This window comes from Halichondria panicea, chromosome 13 (genome assembly GCF_963675165.1).
Source record: "Halichondria panicea chromosome 13, odHalPani1.1, whole genome shotgun sequence".
Lineage (NCBI taxonomy): Eukaryota > Metazoa > Porifera > Demospongiae > Suberitida > Halichondriidae > Halichondria > Halichondria panicea.
This window is the reverse complement of record NC_087389.1, coordinates 3,435,901-3,460,512: the sequence shown is the minus strand read 5'-3', so window position 1 is coordinate 3,460,512 and position 24,612 is coordinate 3,435,901. Positions and strand designations below refer to the sequence as shown.

Below are 24,612 nucleotides of genomic sequence, written 5' to 3'. Positions count from 1 at the left end.
TAGTCTGGCCACGCCTCCTGGGTACGAGGTGTAATTCCAACGATGAATAAGAAAGGATTTATGATTTGACGCTCTATATTTGTGTGCATGCTCAAGAGATGGCTGAACCAGATGAGAGCGATCTTTACTGCTTGTGTCGACGGCCTTACAATGAAGAGGAGTTCATGATAGAGTGTGACATCTGTCATGACTGGTTTCATGGAAGGTACATAGCTCAATAATGTACTCTAAATAAAGCACCACATTGAACAATAATGGGATCTAAATCTAGACTGGAGCGTTTGAGCTTCCCTATTCGGATATGTCTTCTTGATTGCACATCAGTATATAGGTTTTTTTGTGCATTGCTAGGGTTAATTGCACAATGGATACGTGCAGGTTGTCACTGTACTGCCTCTAGCCTCTGATATGCTGAGCACATGTACATGTAACTGCCTTTTGTGCATCACTTCACAATGTGTTTGCATAGAGTAGTCACCTGTTTTTAAGATGTTAGCAGTGAGTTCTCAGACTGCCAACCTTCACTCCCTCTCCAGCTGTGTGGGTATCGAGGAGCACCAGGGCCCTGACATTGACAGCTACCACTGCCCCAACTGTCAGCCGGAGCATGGACCACTCACCTGTACGTTGTGTGTGTGACTTCATCTAGGCAGCTATGCGTACATGTATGTAGAAATTCTAGCTATGTATCACAGGTGACACTTTATTGTGTGTGTAGTGTAATCAGCATTGCAAAAACCTAGCGACCAAAAATGAATACACAGCCAAGATTTGTAATGTACATGTAGATATATGGCTCTGCATTCATGACCCACTTTTGTGTTACTTGTTGTACACAGTAAAGAGGAGACGGAACTGGCACCGACATGACTACTCTGAGATCAATGATGGGAATAAGGTGTGTGTACTGTACAAGATTCTAGTGGCTCTCATTATTATAGGCGTATGTCTGTTTGATTTAATTTACTATTTTTTCCCTCAGGCTATACAGTCTGGTACAGTGACGTTTGTCAATATACTGAGGAAGAAAAAATTTACGAAGTAAGTGTTCATAAATTTCGTTCTTTCTGCTACGCATCACAATGGAAAGAAAGGGGGACTAAGCGGGTATAATTGTATGATCTAAATCATTATGACACCTTCATATAACTCGCGTACGTACTCCACTACATTCCTTAGTGAGAACGAGATTCTTTGTCTGTTGAAGGGGGCAGAGGTAACTCCATCATACTTTGACACGAATGGGTTCACTCGTCCCATTATAGTAGAGGAGAAGGATGGGCTGAGACTTAAAGTGCCGCCTCCCACCTTCAAAATCTCTGACGTGGAGAGGATGGTCGGTGAGTGGGGCATTTACCATACATACTAGCAGTACGTACCATGTGGTGAAGTCTTGAGCTCTAAATAAATGCCTGAACGTTGTCTGCCTTACTACCCGCAGTTTTTAAAGCCTAAATGAATTGTACCTGTGAAAAGTCAGTTTTGAAGGTGCATGTACATGTTACATGTACATGTAGCTTAACGAAAAACTGTTTTGTTCCATGTCTAAAGTCAAACATGCATGTACATGTACGGAACTGCAGGATCAATGAGAGAGTTAGATGTTATTGATGTGGCTCGGCAGGATGACATCAAGATGACGATGAGAGAGTGGACTGAGTACTATGAGGTGGTCAAACCTCGCAAGAAGATTCTGAATGTCATCAGCCTGGAGTTCTCACGCTCTGAGTGAGTCAAGGGGTGGGCTGTATGTTGCTTGCATGTTAAGGTTATATCATAGTCAGGGTATGGAAATGCCAGTTGGCCATGGGTGTGTCGTTATACATGTACAATGTACATGTACAGTACGTGAAATTTCATGTATGTGTGTCCTCAATTTCCATGTACATGTACATGTATATGTATAAGCCATTATTTTAGTGATATCAGTTTAGGAGATTGACCCTCTGCTCTGATTCTCAATTGTGACTACATGTACATGTTTTCCATGTTTTGGCGCGTCTCAAAGAGGCAGTTGCTGCACAGTACTACTAGTCTCCTTTCCCTCCAGACTATCTAAGATGGTGTCCCCCCCTCTGACTGTGCGGAAGATTGACTGGATCAACTGTCACTGGCCTGAGGACCTCCCTGAGGACTCACCCCTCTCTCGACCCTCAGTGCAGAAGTACTGTCTCATGAGCGTCAAGGATAGCTACACTGACTTTCATGTTGATTTCGGAGGCACATCTGTCTGGTACCATGTCCTTTGGGTGAGGGAAGTACATGTACAAACGTAATGGTTGTGTTCTGCGAGTAGCATGCACTACCATAATTATCAACACATACCTTTTGATATTTATGCGTACATCACGTGTACGTTGTGCTTTAAACATTTAGTTTACACGTACCTCTGTACCAAAGCCACAATTTAATTTCCTCTTTCCTTTCTGATGTAATAATTAATTATGGCACTGCATGTTTATAATAGTATGAACATTGCGTACCGTAGTGCTTGCTGGTGCCCATTAATTTCAACAAACTGTTGCTTGTACAATTTTATTTTTCATTGCTGTATAATATTATTTATTTATTACTGCTCCAACCAATTCAGGGTGAGAAAGTGTTCTACTTGATACCTCCTACTGAGGAGAATCTGACGCACTACGAGCAGTGGGTACTATCATCCAGTCAAAGCGAGGTGTTCTTTGGCGATCTGGTCGCAAAATGTTACTGCTGCAGAGTCAGACAGGGAAACACTCTCTTCATACCTAGTGGTGAGTTTGTTGCCGTGTGCCTCTGCAGTACGTGTCACTGTGCATTGTAGGATGTGCATGTACAGTCTGAACCCTGAACCTAGTTTCCATTCCAACGAGGCGTTCCTGCTGGCCCAGTAGTCTGTACATTTTCATGTGCCATACAATAGTACTTAATACTGACTACATGCATGTAGTTATGAATTTAAAATCCTACTACACGTACTGCCAAAATGTTTTGTTTCAGTCTACGTTGTACATTACATGTACAGTACCATAATTATATATTCCATAATTATATGAATGTGTCTAGTAGAACGCTACATGAATATATACTATAAATGTCACCACCCAGGCTGGATCCATGCTGTCTTGACTCCAGAGGACTCTCTTGTGTTTGGAGGAAACTTTGTTCACAGTTATGCCATACCCATGCAACTGAGGTGATTAAGTAAATGAACTATGCTAAAGTTAAGGTTGTTGTTGGTAAAGTTTCCCCTTCTCAATCATGCTTTAAAATTATTCTTGTATCGGTAGCCTCCTCACGTAATGTAGTACTTCCAATACAATACCATGATCCCCAGTCTTCTTCAGTCTCCCCTTGTGTCTTCTGTTGAAATCAATTTGTAAATGGTTTATTAAGTCTGGTTTAAAGTTAAATGGAAAAAAAGAAGTGATTGTCATATCTTTACCAGCCATCCATGTCCATTGCTGCACAAAAAGTTTGCTTAGCCAGTACACCAATTGAACTAATACAATAGTGATGTATCAATCCACTATCAGCGTAGGCAGGAGTTATTCTAATCAAATTGTGTAGATCACTGACAGTTATCCATCACTTGTGTTATAATTAAGAAATGTATGAGAGAGCATTACAATGATCATGAATTCAGCGGTAATAATAATTGATGACAAAAAATATTGAGTGATTGACGTTATTGCGTGACTGTTCTAAAAGTAATGTTGATGCTTTGAGATTCAGTAAAAATTCTGTGGTTATTTTTACATAAAGAGAAGTCTTCTTGTTGGTTCATGTAGTTTTTGATGTGGTACCTCCAGTACTGTGATCCCAGCCTCCCTCAGTCTGTGTTTAGCTGTTTGCACATCATCTCCCTTCTTATGTGTGTTAGTGGTATGAGCCACCACTCTGGGTATGTCTGAATACGGCTGTTGGCTGAGTTTTTCGATGATCAGCTTTGCACAGTTACTACAGGGTGTTATCCATGTGTAGAGGATTATGTAGTAAGGTTTGCCGTGTTTAGACTTGAAAGCAGCATATAAATTGTCTATTTGTAAAAGTAGTATGTGCTCAGCATGGTGTCCTTCGTATGGTTTAGCAGTGATATAGTTATCAAAGTCACTGTACTCGTTGGGCATCATTGGTTGTGTACTATCTGTTAGTGGGTGTCTGAATGAATCCGATGGTGAATACTTAATACGCTGTAGTTCACTGTCACAGTCGTCCCTTGAACACAGTATGATTGCTGCAAATTGTGATTTTTCTCTCTGCTTCTCAAATAGCGGGATGACTTGTTCATTGACATATCTAACTATAGTCTCTTGTGATACTTCTCTCACTGTGGTAGGAGCACTCCATGAACTTATATAACTGTCCATTTTTCAGCTTTATGATATTTGTTTTTGATGTGGTTTTGTGGTCATTTATATAGCCCTGGTTTATGCATTGCGAAATAATCATTTATAGGGAAAGTTCTGCACCATGTCAGCATTAATGTGTACAACATTCATCCCATTGGGGGAATTTTTTGTCCCATATAAATTCTGTACAGTGTGCATATGGTAAGATTTCCCCTTTTTAGCTTGGGGACTTACCCATTATATCAAGGGGATATTATTGGTTCCCATTTTAAACTCATTCCAAATGACATAATTATTAATACAACCAACCAGTCCAGAGGTATAAATAACAGTCGGTCATCGGTCAATTTCCGAGCAATTAGCCTATTTGACCCGCCATTTAGCTACTTGCTCGGTCATAGTGTCCTAGCATGCAAAGATTGAAGGCCAAAGGTCATTGTTATAATGCGCATGCGCACTAAAATAATGATCTTATAACAGCCGGCCATGTGTCTTTATTCATTGAGGCCTAGATATTTATATAGCTATGTAGCAGAGTGACAAGACGACTAGGTAAGCTTCTATTTTATGTGCTAAGCATTACCTTACCTTTCCTAAAGCCTTGAGATTACTAAGGACATTGCATGGGTAATTTAGTGTCCGACCAATATCACCTGATGGCAGAACAAAATGTATTTTGCTAGGACAACTTGTCAGGACAATCAAGATGTGTTATTTATACCTCTGCCAGTCTACTGGCTATATTAAGGTGTATCATAATAATGAATTCACATACAGTGCATTGTGTTTAATGAGTTTGTGCATATTAATTTAGCAAATGACTTGAAAATATACACATAAAACAGCATAAAACTTGTTAGCATCCTGTACAGTCCACAATTATCTGCCCTTTTGAGCATTGTACTCTGTACAGATTGTTGTTTAGACGTGTTAAAGTTACTGTCGTCATTATAACGTACATGACTTTGTATATGTATTACCGTATTACGTACTAGAATGTTTTGCACACGAGCAAAATTAGATTCTTTGCAATCAAGCTTTTTGCGTTCTGGAAAGGATTGTGGTGTCATACAAGTACTGCTATAGGTTTGTGCGATTTGTGTTTGATGCTCGAAAATGGAATTCATATAATTATAAGAATTAACTTGCATAAAAAGATCACGCAAGCACCAGAGTGCTTAATTCCTTGGGGCATGTTTTGTTTAGCTCAATCAATTTGTCCAGTGTTTAACTGTTATAGAAGGAGAACTTAAAGATTAATTTGAGCGAATTGTATACACATGTAGCTTTTAGTGTTTAGTGTTTGGTGTAAATAAGTGTATACATGTATGTCAATAAATAATTTAAAAAGAGTTGGATCTGAAGTCCATGGTTACTGCTTCTGGCTGTTGTAGCTAGCGATCTAGTGCGAGGCCTAATGAGGGTGCACACCCCCTTTGGCATAAATGTTGTACAGTGTATGCCCTAATAATAGGGTACTGCCCCACAGCAGATGTTTATACACATAGAAAATACCCTGGGGGTTTTTTTAACAGGGGAGTTTTTTTAACAGAGGGTTTTCAGAGATGATGCTGACATAGTGGAAGAAACTTCTAGAACTATAATATTATTTCACAATACTGCAATCTGATCTATGGGGGGGGGGGGGGTGTGCCCATGCCCCTATGGCAAGCCAAACCTAACTACTGTGTATCAAAGTGGTTTAACAACTTTTCCTCTCACAAGAATAGTTACGTCCTCTTTCCTTTCACCGCATGACCCTCATTTTCATGAAGTATAGCAGTGTAGCACACAACATTATACCAGCTGGGTTCCTTTTGTGTTAATAAAATAATATTGAAGGTTTAGTTGTATATTCATTGTCTACATGTAGATACTTAATTATTGTAATCCTGATCTGGTATCTGTAGTCCCGCAGGTACATGTAGTAGTTGGTATCTATCTGCATGTAGTAGTTGATATCTATCTGCACCGGAGGACAGCTCTATGTATTCCCGAGGGAGCTGAGTATATTATATTTAAACAGCTCATGATACAAGTACAGCATCTTTGTTAGTTTTACTCTTACATGCACGTAAATATTCATAGAACTTTGTATAAAAGACAGAGGTACGTACTACATGTACACTTGCTTATTGAGGTACACAATAAATGTGTGCTCTACTTGATAGTGTTTGTACATCACTGTTTTTGTAAGGTCTACTGTAAGCAATGAATACAGGCAGGTTACTGTAAGGCAGTGTGCTCAGTTTCTTGACTATTGCAGTAGAGCACTTTGTGCATGGCATCAGATGAGAATACAGAAATATTGCAATAGGTGCTTCTCCTGTATTTAACTTGAAAGCCGTGTATAGCTTATCTAACTGTTCCATAAGAATTATTTCTGAGTGTTTTTTCATTCCTTTTCTCTTTCCATCGGGTCGTGCTACGATATAGTTGGTGTAATCGCTCTCTCGAGGCATGGATGCAGCTGTAGAGTCAACAGTAGCGTTCTGAAAATGATCCTCAAACTTGTTCTGAATGTCTGTCCGTGACCATAAGTCAACAACTGCATATTGTCTCCTTTTGCTTTGTCCTTTGAATGTTGGGATGATATTCTTTGCAACATACTCTGTCATGAATATCTCATTTTGACTTTGTTCCGTGGTCTTGATAGTTTCCTGGTAACTTGGTGGTTGTGGTTGGTATGGCGTAGCCATGGCGGTGTGTGCTGATTGGAATTGTTATTGCAAAGGGCTCCACAATTCATCAGAACTCTAGTCCCGTAGATGATAGTAAACCTTCTTTACTGCTATTTAGTTGCTTAGTAGGAGAATAATTATGATTCACTTGATGTTAATAATATTATACTTCTTTCTTGAAGAATTATTTGCATGCTGTTTATATACTGCCAAGTTGTACTTTTGTTCCGTTAATGTCAGCCAATCAGTGTGAATTTTGATGATGTAATGCTTTATTTAAGTGGCAGTGGTGATTTGAAAAATCCCAGGGAAAACCCCCAACACTGCGATATTGAGCAATGTAGAAATTATGTGAATATTATTTTATGCTTGATCATGGTTCTCCTGCACCTCTAAAATCATGCATAGCAGTCAATCTGACATAGCAGTAAATGTACGTCTGAAAATATAATTATGACACAATGCAAAGTTAAGTGCTATTTTGAGCTATGTATTATAGTGTACGTCAGGAGTATATTAATGTACGTGCAAAGCTAATACATGTACATGGTATGAATATGTTTTGCTGGATGTCTGTGGAATGCACAGGATGCATACAAACCTATTGCCCATGCCCATCTGTTGTACTTGTTGCCAAATCGGTTACTATACAGCTACTTGATGATCCATAACTTGTGTTAGGAACGTTCGATGTACATGTTTGTAAACCTAAAACCTTTGCGTTTTCTTTCTGCACACTCTGCTGTATATAGTGATAGACTATTGTGTAAAGAATCAGTATGATTTCGTTTGTTAGCCATTGGAGTTCTCTTTGTTTTTTTACAATTATGGTCCCCAGTTTCAGTTAAAAGATTAGTCTCGTAGATTTGCCGAAGATCTTCAAGATAAAGTCAGAGGTTGTAATACTCTATTATCCTGAATGCACTAGCACAATATATACTCGTTGCTTGCATAAGGTTGTGCACTCGGCCTGAACGGAGAAATTGTGTCTCAAGAGAGCGATTAGCAAACTTTCCTTTGGTAGTCATTTTTAGCACAAGTCCTCCCATCGTATTGACTGCTAGTTCCTAGCAACATGCACAACTTTTCATGCCGTTAGAGACTGTACTCTTTCTATAGTGTACTTCAGGAAATTGTCGTAGTTTGAAGTATATGGCACGTGTTTGATTTCTTACTGCCATGCAAATATTCGCTATAACTGTACAGCTGCGAAGGCATGCATGCATACCCCTAATTTGTGTATCCCCGTTACATGTACGTGTATACGTCTTGCCATACCGTATAGCGGGTAATTTTTGTAGGAAAGTAAAAATTTTTTTGCTTCATTACGTGCACTGCATTGCATGGGTTCCGGTAAGCCGTGTCTAGGTTTTTGTGGGTAACATTTTCGTCATGGTCAGCTTGCCCACGAAAATAACGAATATTTTATCCCACAGAAATTACCTGCTATATACGGTGTTCAGTAGCTGTGCATTTACTACGCTTCTTGGTTTTTGTGTAAGCTACATATTCGATGAATGTGTTGAAATGTACAAAGCTCTGTACTCAGTCAGGTATGAAATTCATGATCGGGATGTAATCAATGCTGATTGTAAAAATTTTTACGTATTTAATTTAATTTCATGCCCATGCACTCAACTATGTAAACCAGAGGAGGTCCGACATGCGTGCACGAATCACTAATAGTTCAGTGCATTTGCCAGGACGTTATCACGTGACCACAATCATCAATGCACTGAACTTGCATTGAGTCGTGCACGCATGTCGGACCTCCTCTGTATGTAAACAATGCTGTTCAGCTAATAATACTCATAACTGTGTTACCCCATATTGTTTGTGCAGTATACTATGACAAAAATCAGGGGGCTGTGTATGATGAATGGAAGTTGCTCACTAACATCATACTGTAATTTAAGCATTGTAATGACATGATTTGCTTACATTTGTATATTGTGTTCAACATGTATGAATATCTATAGCAATAGAATATTTTTTACGTATGGAATCTGTTGTACAATTACTCCAGCTTGCTGCAGTCTCATCCGATTACGTGCTTGCATTTTCTCACTCTCTACATCAAATCGATAGTGTAGCGTGTAACCAAGTATAATTTCAAGCCTTCTATTAGCAAAGCAGTCAATTATCTTTGTGGTGCATTTGGTGCAAGGCATGCTCCATGAATAGAACAGTATCCCTGCTAAGTGGTCTTTATTTTCTCTGCCGTAGCCTTGCAACAAATCCTCAAATTCTTGAACAATGATTTCTTCAGCGTCAATTTTCGGGCTGGTTATGTTGTAGTACTCTGCTACTCTCTTCAATATGTTTTGTTCCAGTTTAGCGACCATGTGGTTGTTGAAACTTTTTTTTGATGGTGTAAACGGTTTGTTAGGATCTGTGGGCTTGTCATCTTCTTTGCATGGCCTGAAACGAAATGTCTGAATGTTTTTAATCTCACTTTTTGATAACAGGATCACGACAGCAAATTGCCATCCTTTATTCCATCTTATGGTCTTTGGCATGACAGTGCCATGTGTTAGCCCCTGGCACAGTCCAGGAAAGTACTCTGTCTTATGGCGGTATAGGTGCTCACTAATCCTCTCCTCAATGTCTGCTGGCACTCTATGGTGACTGTCATAGTCTAGGAACTGTATTATCTGGTTATAAACTTCTCTGATAATTACAAAGATGACTGCAATAGTAGCTGTGGCAATGTGAAGCATCATACTGTCTCTAGTTGTAGTACGTGCTTGGTAGTTACTTGTATAACATGTGTAATGTTCCTGGAACTGTTTTGCATTTGGTCACTTTGTTATGTACTAGGACTGCTTTCGATGTGGGTGGATCTGTACATCAAGATTCTTGTACAGTCATGTATTTGATTTGGAAATTGTACAGACCATGAAATAATTTTGACAGACCACCCAAGTACTGTACTAATTATACCTAAGATCGAAGGTGCTTATTGTGAAACCATACTTGATTACATACATGTACATGCATGTGTGCTATACTTAAATTTGAACTGTGTATTGTTCAACTGCTGTAACAGAACTACTTGATCTGTTTACAGCTCCCAGTAAAAACAAATGTCCCGTAGTTGCTCAGTAACTTTCTCTGCATGCAATGGAATGTAACTGCTCAAACAGTTGCTACAAACTGGAACTATGACATGAAGAGGTAATATAAACTATGGTTTATATACATGTACATGTACATCTGTACTACACAATTGTTGTGTGTAATTGTTTGTATCCTAGCTAATCCGAAGTGTTTCTCTTGCTTAGACGTATTGGATACTTCACTTGCTCGACACTGAAACCAGCCTGCTGCAGTCTTGATCGATTGCTTTTCTGCACCAGTTTACTTTCCTTCGCATACCAAAAGTGAATTGTGTACACTACAGTAATCTTCAGTTTTCGGTTCCCAAGTGTATTGATAATTTTCGTTGTACACTGTGTGCAGGGCATGATCCAGGAGTACAGAATAATACTTGCAAGATCATCCTTGTTTTCTTTCCCATAGCCTTGCAACAAATCTTCAAATTGCTCAAGGATGATATTTTCAGCATGTTTTGTACTAGTTAGGTTGTAGTACTCCGCTACTCTTTCTATGATACCATGCTCTGGTCTTGCTGCAATGTAGTTGTTAAACTCCTCTTTTGAAGGAACGAATGGCCTGCTTGTATCTATAGGCAGTCTACTATTGTTTGGCTTGTATCGAAAGTTTCGGAGGTTTATGCATTCAATCTTAGAGAGAAGAATCATTGCTGCAAATTGCCAGCTAGTTCTTTGGCCCTCAGCTTTGGGTATGATAGATTTCACAGTGAATGCTGGAATTTGGTTTCCCTCCAGGACACACATCGACTGCTGTTGAGAGTAAAGGTGCTCACCAACTATCTTCACAATGTCATCGGGAACTCTGACCTCACTCTCATAGTCTTGAAACTCTTTAACTAGGCGATAGATGATGATCAGTGATATTACTAGTACTAGGAGTGTAGCTGCTATCATGAGGAACATTATTGCAGTATATTTGTAGCTGTTACTTGTGTATCTGAATCTTTGTTTGTGGTCTGTAGTTTCCTTGTTATGAATTTGTACTATGTACATGTCTTCAACTTCCTGGAATATCCCAATTGCATTCTCAATATACAGGAAGTGTCTTGCATAATTATAGTGTTATAGTTAGATTGTGATTGCCTTTGAAGCAATCGTGGAAGTGATTACCCAATCGATCTTTTTAGTCGATTACTGCAATCAGGAGTGCAATCAATGTATGGAATTGATCAAATGTATGGAGGGAGCCTCTGTGTACAGTGCTTGCAGCCTAGATAGTAAAACATCGCAAATTTGCTGCTATTGGTACAATCTTGTGAAAGGAACATTTCTAAGAAATTTTGCTGATACCATTGTGTAGATAAAAGAATACTCTAAAACATATACACAAAATAATTCCCAAAGGTGGTGGGTATGTGGTGGTTTATATTTAAGAGCATATAGTGGACAATCGCTTAATAGCGATGGAAAACACCAATCGTTGTCGGCTAAGGTAAGGGAACTGTGGCACAAATTCCTGAATAGTTTATCTAACATATGCATGGTTTCGTAAAGTTTACATATGTACACAAACTGATTCAATTATCGAGTTTTTAGCAAATTTATCGGCTAAGGTCTAATTGTTTTTGAAATTTTCTATCTTTTGATACAAAAAATTTGTCCAGAAATACTTTATACGGAGATATTTGATGTACGTTACACACATTTCTTTACGATCACCACCATTTTCACCTAAAATGATTTTCCACTACAACAACTTTTGGGGAAATATTTTCGAATAATGTTGTAGCTTATTCATTCACCTATAAAATGGTATCAGCACAATTTCTTAGAAATGTTCCAATCTTGAGATACATTTAAGTACAACTACTCCCCCTATTGTGGTACTTTACTCTCTATAGGCTGTGCACTGTAGTGTGATTGCTGAAATGTCGATGAACAGAATCGTCGAGTACTATTTTATTAGAGCACGCCTCTCATAGTCATGTATACTTCATTAAAAATACAAGGTAGGCGACGGGTAATCATGCAATTCCATTACATGTACATGTACAGCAAATGATTGCTTAATATTATTATTCACTACAGCATTCCATATATGTACCTGTAACCTATAAGATATATGCATCATAATAATTATTAGTACGTACATGATGATGTGTACAATGACATGTATGTATAAAGAAATAACGCTATCATGCAATTTCTAGTAGTAATTATTGTTTTTACTGTGTCAACTATCGTATAGTGCATGCATAGCATTGTGAAGCCAGTCTTGTTAATGCCTGGATGGCAATCGCTCTGGATAGTCCACTCGCTCGATTACCATCCCACTCTTTTCAATATTTTTAACACTGTTTTGCATCTGTTGCTCAGTTTCACGGTAGTATGTTATCGTGTATGCAATATGAACAGGCACCCCTAGTTTCGACAGGGATTTAATAAGCTTTGGGGTACAAGTTACACAAGGAATGATCCAGGAAAAGAGAACAATACTTGCAGGTTTTTGATTGCGGTTCTTCCTTATGTAAGCTTCCCATAGTGTGTTGAAATTATCAAGAATGACAACTTCTGCATGTTTTTGTCCATGTGTCTGGCTACTGGGCCTTGCTACGATGTAGTTGTTTAATCGCTCCACTGGAGGTGAGAATGCCTCACTGTCGTTCACATAGGGACTATTACCACTGTAATGTGGTTTGTATGTGAATCGCTGATTTTGTGTTTCACTTGCTCCTCGTAGCATTAGACAAGCAAATTGACACTTCTTTCTCTGGTTCTCGGTTTTAGATATCACTTGCTGTATGAACCCATCAAACACTGGGTCACTTCCATCTGTTGAATCTTCAAATGAACTTTCCCGGGACTGAAGTTGTATTGGGAAGAACACATTTTGCTGGATAAAGTCTTTCAAGTTGAGTTTGATCAGAGGCTGGGGCTGCAGTGGAGTTTGTCTTTCATCTTGTCTCCTATCTTGAGGCTGGCATGGGGTTGAGTTCTTACAATTACAGACAACACAAACTAATAAAACCACTGCACCAAGAACTAAGGCCAAAATGACTGCTTCATACATTTCCATGGTTGGCTAATTGTAACTCTTGTATACACATGTAAGCTGCTTTTGTTTATAAACTTCTATATATGGCATTGCTGGTTGTTTGGTTTACATGACTGTGCATTCTTGGTACCCTTACAAGGTCATTGATACTATTCACAGAACTTGGCATTGGGTAGTAGTTAGATTCATGGACTGCAAAGAGCAGTTTCTCTTGTGCCCAGGTATTATTACAAGAATGCTTCCACAAGGTACTACGTGTACGCTTGAGCACAGAATGCATACACAAAAAGCAATCACATGAATTGACACATTTCCACAGGTAGATTTTCTGCTATTTCACTGGTCTGGTATTAATATTCTTCGTAGCGTTTGAAATTACTCGCAAGTGTTTTAATGTCCTGCAAGTACAACTTTTTTGCGGTTTTACTCTCATACGATATGTGTTTACTTGGTGGCAGCTTAGCCTCGAATATGTTAAGACGGCCGTGAATATAGATGCGGTTAAAACCACTTGACCTTAGCTAATAGAGAAACAGAGGGTGCTCCTGTGCTAGCCTTGAGACCATGAGCGGCCTGATATTAGGTCAGCGTTAGAGCAACTGTCTGGTGTTGACCACTCCCACCCAGAACACTAAAAACTAAGGCTAGAAGTAGTCTTGCAAAAGAAGTTTAATTAGCTAAAGGTCAAGTGGTTTTTGATTTTATGCCTTTATCTTGATTGTTTGTGTACAGGATATATGAAACAGAATTTCGACTGGACACGCCCCTAAAGTTTAGACACCCCTGCTATGAGGCCCTCACCTGGTTCGCTGCCAAGAACATCCTCAGTGAACTGAAGGGTACAATATATGTACATGTGTATATGCTACACAGCAACATTATATATCCTTTGTGGGAACTTTACAAGCAGTATATGGATGATGGATTCAAAACACTGTATATCTTCATCATACTACTGTACGCACACCAGTTGGTTGTCAACTTGTATTCTGAATAACTATAATCTTTGATGACGTACAATGTATGTGCATGTTTTCCCTTATTCAGGTCACCTGAGCAAAGGGACAGCCCCTCCTGCCTATCTGCTGGACGGCCTCAAACAAATACGCTATTCACTCTACTCTTGGATTAGAACCAAAGAGGTACAATTACGTGTGAGCGTGTCAGTGGTTGGTTATTCAACATCATGATGCTAGTACGTTATCACCATAACGGCTGTTAAGTAAACACCACTTTAGCCTGTATGTCCCTTTTGTAGAATTTGGCATTATTATGCCTCGAGGCGTAGCCGCACGAGGGATACGGTAAAGCTGACTGTGTGTGTGTCTGTTCCAGCTGTAACTGCTCAACGGTTGCAATGCGATGAAAACTAACAGCTTCTATAGGCTTCTAGCCATGTTCTCTTGGATTTTGATTCATGGATTAGCAAACTAAAGCTTCTTTCTCGAGTTATGGCCGGCTAGTTTGACTCACATTGAGGCTGTTGCGGTCTCTTCAGAATCTTTCATAGCATCATCTGTTCCCACAAACTTCTATTCAACATATGAGTTAGCCTTGCACTAAAGCGCTAGCTTTTTGTTAGCTACAAGACTCAGAAAAGCTAGCTAGCAGTAGCCATTTGTGAAATTGATCTCTTTGGACACACTCTTTAATTATTCCTGTAGATGTAATGCGCATGCGCGCTCATTCCCCATGTGTGAGAAAATAATATCCAAGATCCAGGTCCAGATCCTCCTGGCAGAATCATATTTTCTCGAGGGCCTGGTAAGCCACAAAAAACTACCATATAACAATAATAATAGATAACCATATGCATGTACACAAGTCTTTTCTTCTCAGTTATGATAGATATTATATACACTGAACTACAGATCCTGGAATAATCAATTTTCTTCTTTCTTGAGGTCCTGGTAAGCTACATAATACAATAGATAACAACAATAGATACATGTAAATAAGTATTTCTTCTCTGTGAGTTTATATATAGATAAGCTAACTTTAATGTAAATTCATTATAGAAACTACTATAACACTAATACTTTTTGAGCGAAAGCATAACATGGCGAGAGGCATTAGCAAGTGCACGCTTGCAACACTCGTTTCTTAATTGTTACGTAAGAAAAACACCCTCCCCATATGCAATCTACCCCTGTGTCTCTGTTTACTAAACTTCCTACATGTATGAATATTCCTCGTGGCTTATTAACGTTTGAAAGAGACAAGTTCATTGTTGTTATTATTCCACTGTAGAAACTGAAGGTCCACAGTGCCCAGATCCCGCCCAGCATACGCCCCAATGCCCTCGTAGACAGGATCTCAGAGACGGTCACTGCTCTAGAGGTATTGCAAATAATAAGTAGATCTGATGTGTACATGTACATGTAGGTACTTATTTGGGACTCATCACTCAATTTCAAGTGTAAAAGTAAGATCTGCATGTTCTGTGGGTCGTATGTAGTCCTAATAGATCACAGATCTGGCAGCCAGCCCATCAATTCTTACGCATTTTACTAGAATTATAAAAAGTCAAGTTTAAGTATTACGATCAGAGAAAGATCCTTGACTAACGGCTAGTGTACAGTCCACCTGTCAAGTACATGTGATCCCCTCATTTCTTTCTAGGAATATAGAGATCATCATGCCCAAGATGAGAAGCACCCTAAGCACTCTCCTATTAAGATGAAAGTCACTACTGGAGGCAGTGAAATCATACGGTAAGGCTCTATACCTAAATGGAGTGTACTGCCTGTAAATGTGATGTGTTACTCTGCTAATATACATACGCCCTTATGTTTTGCATGCAGTCAAGAGCAAGCCAGTATGAAGCAGATATCAATGAAACTAAAAGGTTTGTACATGTAGAGCTGTAAGCCCATGACAATCCTGGTTGAATATTACTGGATAAGTTGACTGTTTCACCTTTGCTTTGATGCAGTGCCTCAAACCAAGATGGTGCATCAGAATCGTGGCCATGGTAGTAACGACAGCTATAGCTCCAGTGATGATGAGAAAAAAGAAATGTAATCAATCAATTCCAACATGTAGTTTTGTTAAGGCCATGTATGTACATGTAATAGTTGTTTAGTTGTACATGTACTTGCAAAAGCTCACTGTATTGTTGGCGACATGGAAGAAGAAGAAATAATTATTATAAACTCTGAAATGATTGATTTACTACTGTTCGTTCTCCCCAGATGTCACCCAGTCAGTGATGTCAGCAGGGGGCGGTCTGGTAGGTTGAGGAGGGGACATGGCATCCAGTGGGAGGTGGACGGTAGTGGGGGGGACTTTGAGGACGATGATTATGGTACGTACGCCATCATGTGTATGACTGCCTTGATGTGGCAATGGAACAGTTACTCTGTTTGTAACTACTATACGTGTTAGGACTTAATCTTACACGATATTGGTGATATGGTGCACACAAGTATGGTGTTCACGGGAACCTCCTATGCATAACTGTCTCAAACTGTAAAGGCATCCTTTTCGCCTTCCAGTAAAAGGATAAAAACATGATTTGTTTAGTGTGTATAATATAATGTTTTTTGCAGTGTACCCCAATCCATTGGAAGAGGAGGATGAACAAGACAGCACCATTCTAACTGATGATGGAATAAAAGTGGGACGGCCCAAGAAAAGACAAGACGATGATCTCTGGAAACCTCAAGGTGAAACTGCATTTTCAGTCATTGTGTTATAATTATTGGCCTTACAACTAACTACACATTGTAATACCACTTTATTTTTTACCACATGCATACTATGTACTGTACATGTACATTTTGCATGTATGCTTTTCATGTAGTGGTTTGAATGTTTGGGTGTATTATGAATACACATGTACTTTAACTGATGACATCTATTTACCGCAGGCCTAGTGAAGCCAATAAAGAGTTCTGTAGCTAGTGGTTCCTCCAGGGACAAGAGAAATGCCATCAAGCGCTCATTTGAACACACCCTTTCACCCGCTGCCTCCAAGATCCTCAAAATGGAAGTCAAAATGGATAAGCAAAAACCTAGCTCTCCAAATCAGGTAAAAAACTTGCAGGTGTGTATTTTTCACAACTTTTTCACATACTCATAGTTTTGTATTAATGAAAGCACTGCGGGTGCTGATGCCTCGGTGGATGTGTCAAAGCTACATGTACATACACTGTAACATAAACTACTAATTGCTAATACACACATGATATGCACTTTTGCTGCATGCAGGCAGAATTGTCACAGGGAAACTCAATTCGACCATGGTCTAAAAAGGATGCCAAAAGTCTAAAATTAATAGCTGCATCAGCAAGAGCCTTGCAGCTCTCTTCTCACTCTTGCAGCTACCAATAGCTAGCGTTCTAGTGCAGAACTAACTACTAAGTAGAGTAGCAACTCTCCACGGGCAAGTTTTACTACGTACTCTTCTGAAAAGGTTGCAATGTCATTCCAAGTAAGTAAAACTAGAGCATTGAAGTGCTCACCCTCGGCTGTTGACATGAATAAATATATCTATAAAACCAGATGAGTGTTCAGCAGTTATACAATAACAAAGAAGCAACAAACTACAATTTTACTTTTAATAGTGACCGGTAAAGGATCACTTCAGCTGCAAATATGTACATCTACCTCGAATAAAGGTTGCGTGTAGAGCTACATGTAGCCAACATGCTTCTTAGCTTTTTAGCTTTTACTCGCTTTTATATACGACAACGAAGCGTTAACATCGAAGTCTGCCACTATAACTCATAACTTGCTGATGCTTTAAACGCAGTGCTATGGCATCCAGGTAAGCAGACTCACAAAATTAATTACAAACAGACAAACAAACAAACCAAACGACTACTATACCCGTGGCCGCTCACGCGCCTTGGGTAACTAGGCATTACTTGAGAACCAAGCATTATTTTGTAAATCCACGAATCCAACAAAACATGACTAGAAGCCTATAGAAACTCTTACTTGCACTTCATTGATCCTTGAGTAGCTGTAGCAGTCTACATGCACACACACACAAACACACTACCTTATACATGTACATGTACCTCGCTTGTGCATGCACACCGAAGCATAATTATTATGCTCCGGTGTAATTGTTTCTACATACTCTGTGCTGATAGAGATATACGTGTGTGGAGATCATTTTAAATGAATGTAAGCTATCTCTGTTGTCGTCTTTCAAATTAATACTCTCTGTGCAATCTGGTACAAGTACTGTGGCAATAGATCTCCCCAGAAGGTGGTGTACTAGCTATTGTTTTACTGACGATTAGTATTATGGTTAGCCATATTGCACTCTATTACCCCCTTCCTAATTAAAATCTGAATTTTACATGCAGGACGTTCACTCCAGTCTCCATTCTGTGTCTGGAGGAGGATCACTGAGTGACAGCAAAGGACAGCTGGCAGAAGGCCGAGCAAGAGCTGCCGGTGAGCTAACTTCTGTAGTGTGATTACTCTACGCTCGGTGTGCGCATGCGCAGTGAGGTATACTTTAATCTTTGGATTTGCAAAATAATGCTTCGTTTTCGAGTTAGGGTTAGTTTTGCAGGCCACAGACTCGTATGTGTGGATACAACTACCTATTCTACTTTGGAGTTAGCTCTGCACTGACTAGAACACTAGGTATTGGTAGCTGCAAGAGTGAGGAAAGAGCTGCAAAGCTGCACTATTAAATGCAACCATTAATTATGGACTTTGAATTTTTGGAAACTTTTTAGCAACATCAGGGTTTGATCAGTTCCCACTCTCTTGCACCACCATTCCTGCATGTAAATATCAAAAGTATTAGCTTCATGATTTCATGTGCAGCTAGCTTTCCACCGAGGATTCATTGTTATCCGGAGGCGTATACATGTATGTGGCACTACAGTGTGTATGTCTGTTGAGTATGCTCACCTGGCTGCATTTATACGTGTACACTCATGAGGAGAGCCTCAACAAATTATGTTAGTAGTGGCTGATTTGTAAAAAGTATATATTACTTGACTCTCGGGCCTATCAAAATTTGATGCGGCCTCCTTTTTAGAGAGGCCGCCCGCAAGCCTATAGCTGTAATTATAGGTAACTATCTGTGTAATATATGTGCATACCGTAAACGTTGAAATTTTCGACGCATCAAAATTTCGCACTTTCTGCACTAGGCCCACAATTCTTAAATTTCGTGCGCATAAATTTTCGTCCGTTATATTAACTTAGGTGTGGCTACCACGTACACGTACACCCACGTATATATTTAATTTCGTGCGTTGAGTCCAAGGACAAAAAAACGAAATTAAACACCCGTCCAAAATTTCTACGTTTACGGTATGCAATGCTTTAGTAATCAGGGATGTGTCCACACTGGTCGGTGGTGGTTGGTACACTAACCACCAGACAAAAAAATTACTGCTCAAAAGCAACCTTAACCCAAGAGGCATGTTGTAGAACCACACCTCAGGCCGAGGGCGTAGTACTTCAGTGCTCTACATGCGTATACATGTACAGTTAATAATGAACTAACGTACATTGTTCTCACTGTGTCTGATGTCTCCACCTCCAGCTGCTGCTGATGCTGTGAATGCAGTAGTGGCTGCTTCACGTACCAAACCCAAGCTCCTCACAGCCAAGCAAAGACTGGGTAAAATAATGGGAATAAAGGGAGGTGGCGCACGGTGGAAAGCATAAACTCTTCAGTTTAGCATTATTATAATTGTCTGGTTACTGCAGAAGTATTTTTATGTCAGTTGAGAAACTTCTCTTCATTCTCATCATTGGACTAAGCCCTCAGATTGTGTCTTGGTCCCTGGGTTTTCATCTTGAGCATGTTCTGCGCTAGCTATCATGACAGTGTGTTATTTGGCATTGTAATTATTAATAATAATGTCAGAACACACGATTGCTACCTTAAGGTGACATGTGATTTGTCTGCGATTTCACTCGTTTTCTGGTATTAAATTCTGCTCAAGTGGTAATTGTGATATTCTAATTATACTTGCGAGTGGTTTCATTGCATTTTCTAATTAATTATCTGCAATTTTACTCTAGCTCATTTGCAGAAATAGCAAAAATTAATACCCATATTACGCAATTATAAGATGTGAAATTTTCCAGGGGAATTATATAAGCACCATGCAAAAGCGAGCAAGGCTTTCTGCCTTCAACATTATACCACATGTGATCAATGGTCGTGTATATTTCTTATATAGCTGTGAGGTAGAATGTAACAAACTTCTGAATCAGTTTGATTACTTAATTAAAAGATTGATAGAAATTAAGAAGAGTGACAAATGTTCATGAGTGTGCCTTTGATAGTGATGTCATCGAGACACAGGATACTTGAGTGATAAATTTGGAATGCCCTTGACATTGAGACTATGCTCGCAATAGTATGCGACCATTTGAGGTAGAGTTTGAAACGGTTTGCTATAATGTCCCAGTACGTATTCTCCTTTTTGGTAACAGATCCGAAGATGAACGTAGCTGCCACAATGTCCATCCCTGTCAGGTGTGTGGCAAAAGGAATAATGAAGTACTTGTGTATGTGGGAGGTACACAACAAGTAGTGTGACAGGAATTTAAGTGTTTAAACATCGTAACCGTATACTACTATAAGTGAGGTGTTGTGTGTTCAACATCACTAATGACAAAAAGCGTTTCAATGGGCGTTGATCACCTGCATAGAATACCACCTACAGAGACTGGTGTCTTACCAGGGATCAAGTTTCATGCTAATATAGTGCCACATGACTTAAACTGAATACATTAAGGTGATCATATAATACTGTGACTCAATGGTTCAGGCCAGGTTGCTTCCAATAATATTTCCTGATGGTGTTATGACCTATTACCTTATTGATAGCGAGTAGCCACCAGGGACACTCTCACTGTCTCTAAGTAGAAAGCTATGGTCAGGCTGATTCGAGAGGATCTTCTCAGCATCACCTCGACAAAGTTTTCCATGGTACCACCTAGATGGAGTGATACAAATGTGGTTAAATTTGTTCAGCAGCCCACAGATATTACACGATTGATACAAAAGCCCACAATGTCAATTAATATCATGGGGTGATTACTTAATTGTTACTTACTCTTGTTCGATCAGTTGAACACTACCGTCCACAGCACAGATTCCAATAGAGAAGCATGGCTGACCACCATCGTATTGCTCCGGTGAAACGTCTGAGCCATAAAGGTAACATGTTAAAATCGTAATTATAGTGCATATAATTATACTTTAGGAGAGTGCACATTTATAATTATGTACCTTCTAATCGGCCAATTTCCTCATGATATGGGTGTAACAGCTTAGTTGCAATGGCTGGAAAGTTAGCTGATAAACTATTGTCTTGAAAATGTGTCACCAAGTCCTGTATTAAATGTTTGTGCGAAGTGTGGAAAAACAGGTTCAAGAGCCATTGCACAATTAATGATGTATAGCATTGCGGTTTCATAATAAGTAGGATGGTGTTTATGTGATCTATGCACCATTGAATTTTGGCATTGAGAGATCAATTGATATATTCCCACCATAATAGTGCTATCATGTTACGAGCCAAGCTAACTGGATAGGACTATTAAAAAGTTCTGTATTTTTTTAAGGCCTGTCCTCGTGTTACACTTAGAAATGACCCAACGATCTAAGTGAGTATGCATGTAGCAAGTGAACTTATCTCACCTCAACGGTGGGGAATTTGTTACAATGGAAGTTGGCAACTGAGAATGACTTGTCCCTCTTGTACAGACGAATATGGAATGGTTGGTCGTTCCATCTACATGAAAGAAAAAAATTACCACATTGTACACTCAGTTGCATCAATAATTATGTGCTGGTATTATGTACAAAGGTTACCATAGTTTTACTATAATACTCCAAATACATGCAGCTTCTTCAAAACATTTAATGCACTACAACTACAACTTCACATTGTGCTATCCCGATCTGGGGGGGTTTCCACAATAGAAACCATGTTCTCAATTGCCCTGAAATGTGCTACGATATTAATTTGTCACATTAGGTGTATTTCAGTTGGATTCTGTTGACACTAAGTTATTGTAATAATTGCACCTGTACGTACATAGACCAGAATGCTCTGTGTATTTACAGTAGAGTCTTCAGTGAGTGCAAACAGTGGCACAAATACCCACTTTCATGTCCATAATCAAATGCCGACACAGCACAAACAACTAAGGTAAACATGTGGGAGAGAACTTTGTTGAAAGACTAAACTATAACTAGGTGGGAAACACTTCATTCCCTCTAGATCTGCAATTCATATTAAGTTGCATGTATGTGTATACTGGTGACCTCAACCATATGAGCTCATAAGCTCAATACAAACATGTACAAGTACACCATCAACTTGCGAATATCACTTACCTCACAGCGATTGCGTGTGTGTATTCAGGAGTCTTCCCCACAGTTCTTCTCACTAAATATGTACCGTTTCTAAGGCCTTCCAAGCATTGTTCTGCCTCCAGTCTATTCAGTCTGCCAACATACCTACACAGATTTACGTTATGTTGAAACATACAACACTCTCAGTTTACACGAATCAGCTACACAGTAATTCATAGCTGAAACAAGTGATTTCACGTGTCAGAGTTTAGATATCAAAGAGTACGGGAGAGCAAACATTTTTGTAGCAAACAGGTGTTTGCACACACTCTTCACTCAAAGAATCTATTTGCCAAACAAGAGGAAGAGATCATGTGGGAGCTGGAGAAGCTTCTGAGGCTTCACTTGCTCGTTACAATGTGAGCATGATTCAAGTGCTTATGTAGGACAATTGATTTGTTGTCATCATGGCTGCCAAGAAAGGCAGTGCTTATTTTGGATAGGCCACCTCAAAAAGGGACTAGCTACTAGGGGATCCTGCCAATATCACCCACTACTTCTGTTTTACCTCATATAGTCAAAACATGCATGCACCATACACATGCAGTTGACTTGAATTCTGTAATGCTATGTGGTTTTCACGTATATATATATATATATGACAATAGGAAATATTCTAGTTGATGCTATGGCCGATAGGTGAAGTGCAAATGTCTACACTTGCCACCAATGTGCCAAGATACAAACAAAGAGTGGGATACTAATAAAGAAAGACGAGAGGCTATTGAGCAATGATATAGTGTTACACATTATGTTTACCATTGGTAGCATGTGAAATAGTCCTCATCTATGCTCCTGTTTGTCGAGACTGTCGAACCCACACCACTGCTATGATAGAGAGTAGTATAGAGTTACACACTGTCACAGATAATGTATAGTGAACAGTTTTAGCTATACAGTCAGTCATACAAATAAAATGGACACAAAAGAATTAATCAGCTGGTTCTAGTTTAAGGGTACCCCTAACCGTCTTTCTTTACAGCGCCAAGTTCTGTTCCAATTGAGCCTCAAATGAATTCTGGAATTATTTTTTGCTGGCACCTGGGTTATTATTATATCGCGTCCTGAAGTCGAGCTAGGCTATACGTACAAATTATCTATGTGGAACAGCTACTATTACTCTACGTTCTAACGCTAAGAGCCGTCTACTTCTAATGCTAAGAGCCTAATTCTAACGCTAAGAGCCACTCCAATAATTATAATGAAGTGCTAAACTAGTCTTTTTTCTTCTATTTGTGCGCCACTGGAAATTCACAAGAACATTTTTGGGGCGCTGTAATTAGAAGAAAGACGGTATCCAGTGCTTTTCAAGTAAGTTCAAGTTGAGTACTCCCACACACTAAACCACAAAGCTGTGACAGCGTCCTATATAGACTCAGCTTTGTGGTTACGAGTAGTGAGTACTCATTTCAACATTCACATGCATGTACTTGAAAAGCTAATTTAGCAGCAACATAAATACCAACTTACTCGCTCAGTGTATCCTGCGATGACTCCGACTGGTCATCGTAAATACTCAATAGAGAACCAGTGGATGAGTCTTTTGTTAGTATCTGCATAAATACATTTTATGAAGCAAAATAATGTACAAGGCTATACGTACGTACATAGCTAGCTAGCTTATTTTATAGCATAGTGTCACGTCATTAGATCGTGCAATGCCAGTTAGTTACAATGTCATTTTATACTAGCATTAAAAGCTTAAAGTCAGAAATTTAGTCAGATGTCATGCACTGTATACCTAGTATAGACCTGTACCTACGTTCACGTTTCTGCACACCCCAAACTTCCCATACAATTACTATTTTTATTAATACAGTATTCATTTTTTACCTTCACAGGATGGGGAAAGCTTGAAGATCCCAGTTTGGCACTGCTGCTGATTTCTCTCACGAGCTTTCCTGGTCTAAAGGGGCTAATGTGGATATTTTTAAGAGATTCAAGCGAGCTATGACTAGATGACTGCATCTTTACAATTACTAAATAATTATTATCATCAACTGGTAAATCAATGCACTTCAAATTATTCTGCACATGGTAAAGCTAGCTGCTTTTTATGTTGTTAGCCACGCCTTCTGGACTTCTGGAATGTATGGGTAGCTGTTATCGCCCTTTACGGTTATAGCGTACT

General features: G+C 39.3%; 2 protein-coding genes across 3 annotated transcripts; one reads left to right on the top strand and one right to left on the bottom strand.

Annotated features, from left to right (window-relative positions):
- Positions 1-6: 6 nt before the first annotated feature.
- LOC135346686 (lysine-specific demethylase 7B-like) lies at positions 7-19,873 on the top strand. Its single transcript, XM_064544383.1, has 20 exons — positions 7-205; positions 537-622; positions 840-898; positions 983-1,041; positions 1,180-1,340; positions 1,584-1,728; positions 2,051-2,249; positions 2,591-2,753; positions 3,088-3,175; positions 13,856-13,962; positions 14,171-14,265; positions 15,374-15,463; positions 15,746-15,837; positions 15,928-15,971; positions 16,059-16,143; positions 16,318-16,430; positions 16,675-16,791; positions 16,996-17,156; positions 18,445-18,535; positions 19,647-19,873. Exons 1-20 carry the CDS (start codon positions 99-101, stop codon positions 19,769-19,771), a joined length of 2,187 nt encoding a protein of 728 aa, XP_064400453.1. The 5' UTR covers positions 7-98; the 3' UTR covers positions 19,772-19,873.
- A 391-nt stretch (positions 19,874-20,264) lies between these two features.
- On the bottom strand, positions 20,265-24,453 carry LOC135346691 (tyrosine-protein phosphatase non-receptor type 11-like). 2 transcript variants are annotated; one of them, XM_064544387.1, is made up of 9 exons: positions 24,315-24,453; positions 23,952-24,034; positions 23,241-23,309; positions 22,464-22,586; positions 21,762-21,855; positions 21,351-21,453; positions 21,175-21,265; positions 20,935-21,054; positions 20,265-20,584 (listed from the first exon to the last, which is right to left on the bottom strand). In XM_064544387.1, the coding sequence occupies exons 1-9, from the start codon at positions 24,447-24,449 to the stop codon at positions 20,404-20,406; spliced, it is 999 nt and encodes a 332-aa protein (XP_064400457.1). In that variant the 5' UTR covers positions 24,450-24,453; the 3' UTR covers positions 20,265-20,403. The 2 variants fall into 2 exon arrangements, with proteins under 2 accessions (XP_064400457.1, XP_064400460.1); XM_064544390.1 differs by having other exon boundaries at positions 23,241-23,306.
- Positions 24,454-24,612: the final 159 nt, after the last annotated feature.

What these genes read in the sequence shown, in the direction of transcription:
- LOC135346686 (XM_064544383.1), top strand. Translation starts at nt 99, where the DNA reads ATGGCTGAACCAGATGAGAGCGATCTTTACTGCTTGTGTCGACGGCCT. An exon ending in CACTCTCTTCATACCTAGTG is followed by an intron (nt 2,754 to 3,087) that starts GTGAGTTTGTTG and finishes GTCACCACCCAG; the next exon opens with GCTGGATCCATGCTGTCTTG. An exon ending in TGATCTCTGGAAACCTCAAG is followed by an intron (nt 16,792 to 16,995) that starts GTGAAACTGCAT and finishes TATTTACCGCAG; the next exon opens with GCCTAGTGAAGCCAATAAAG.
- LOC135346691 (XM_064544387.1), bottom strand. Translation starts at nt 24,449, where the DNA reads ATGCAGTCATCTAGTCATAGCTCGCTTGAATCTCTTAAAAATATCCAC. An exon ending in ACACACGCAATCGCTGTGAG is followed by an intron (nt 21,856 to 22,463) that starts GTAAGTGATATT and finishes TCTTTCATGTAG; the next exon opens with ATGGAACGACCAACCATTCC. An exon ending in GGAAATTGGCCGATTAGAAG is followed by an intron (nt 21,266 to 21,350) that starts GTACATAATTAT and finishes TTTATGGCTCAG; the next exon opens with ACGTTTCACCGGAGCAATAC.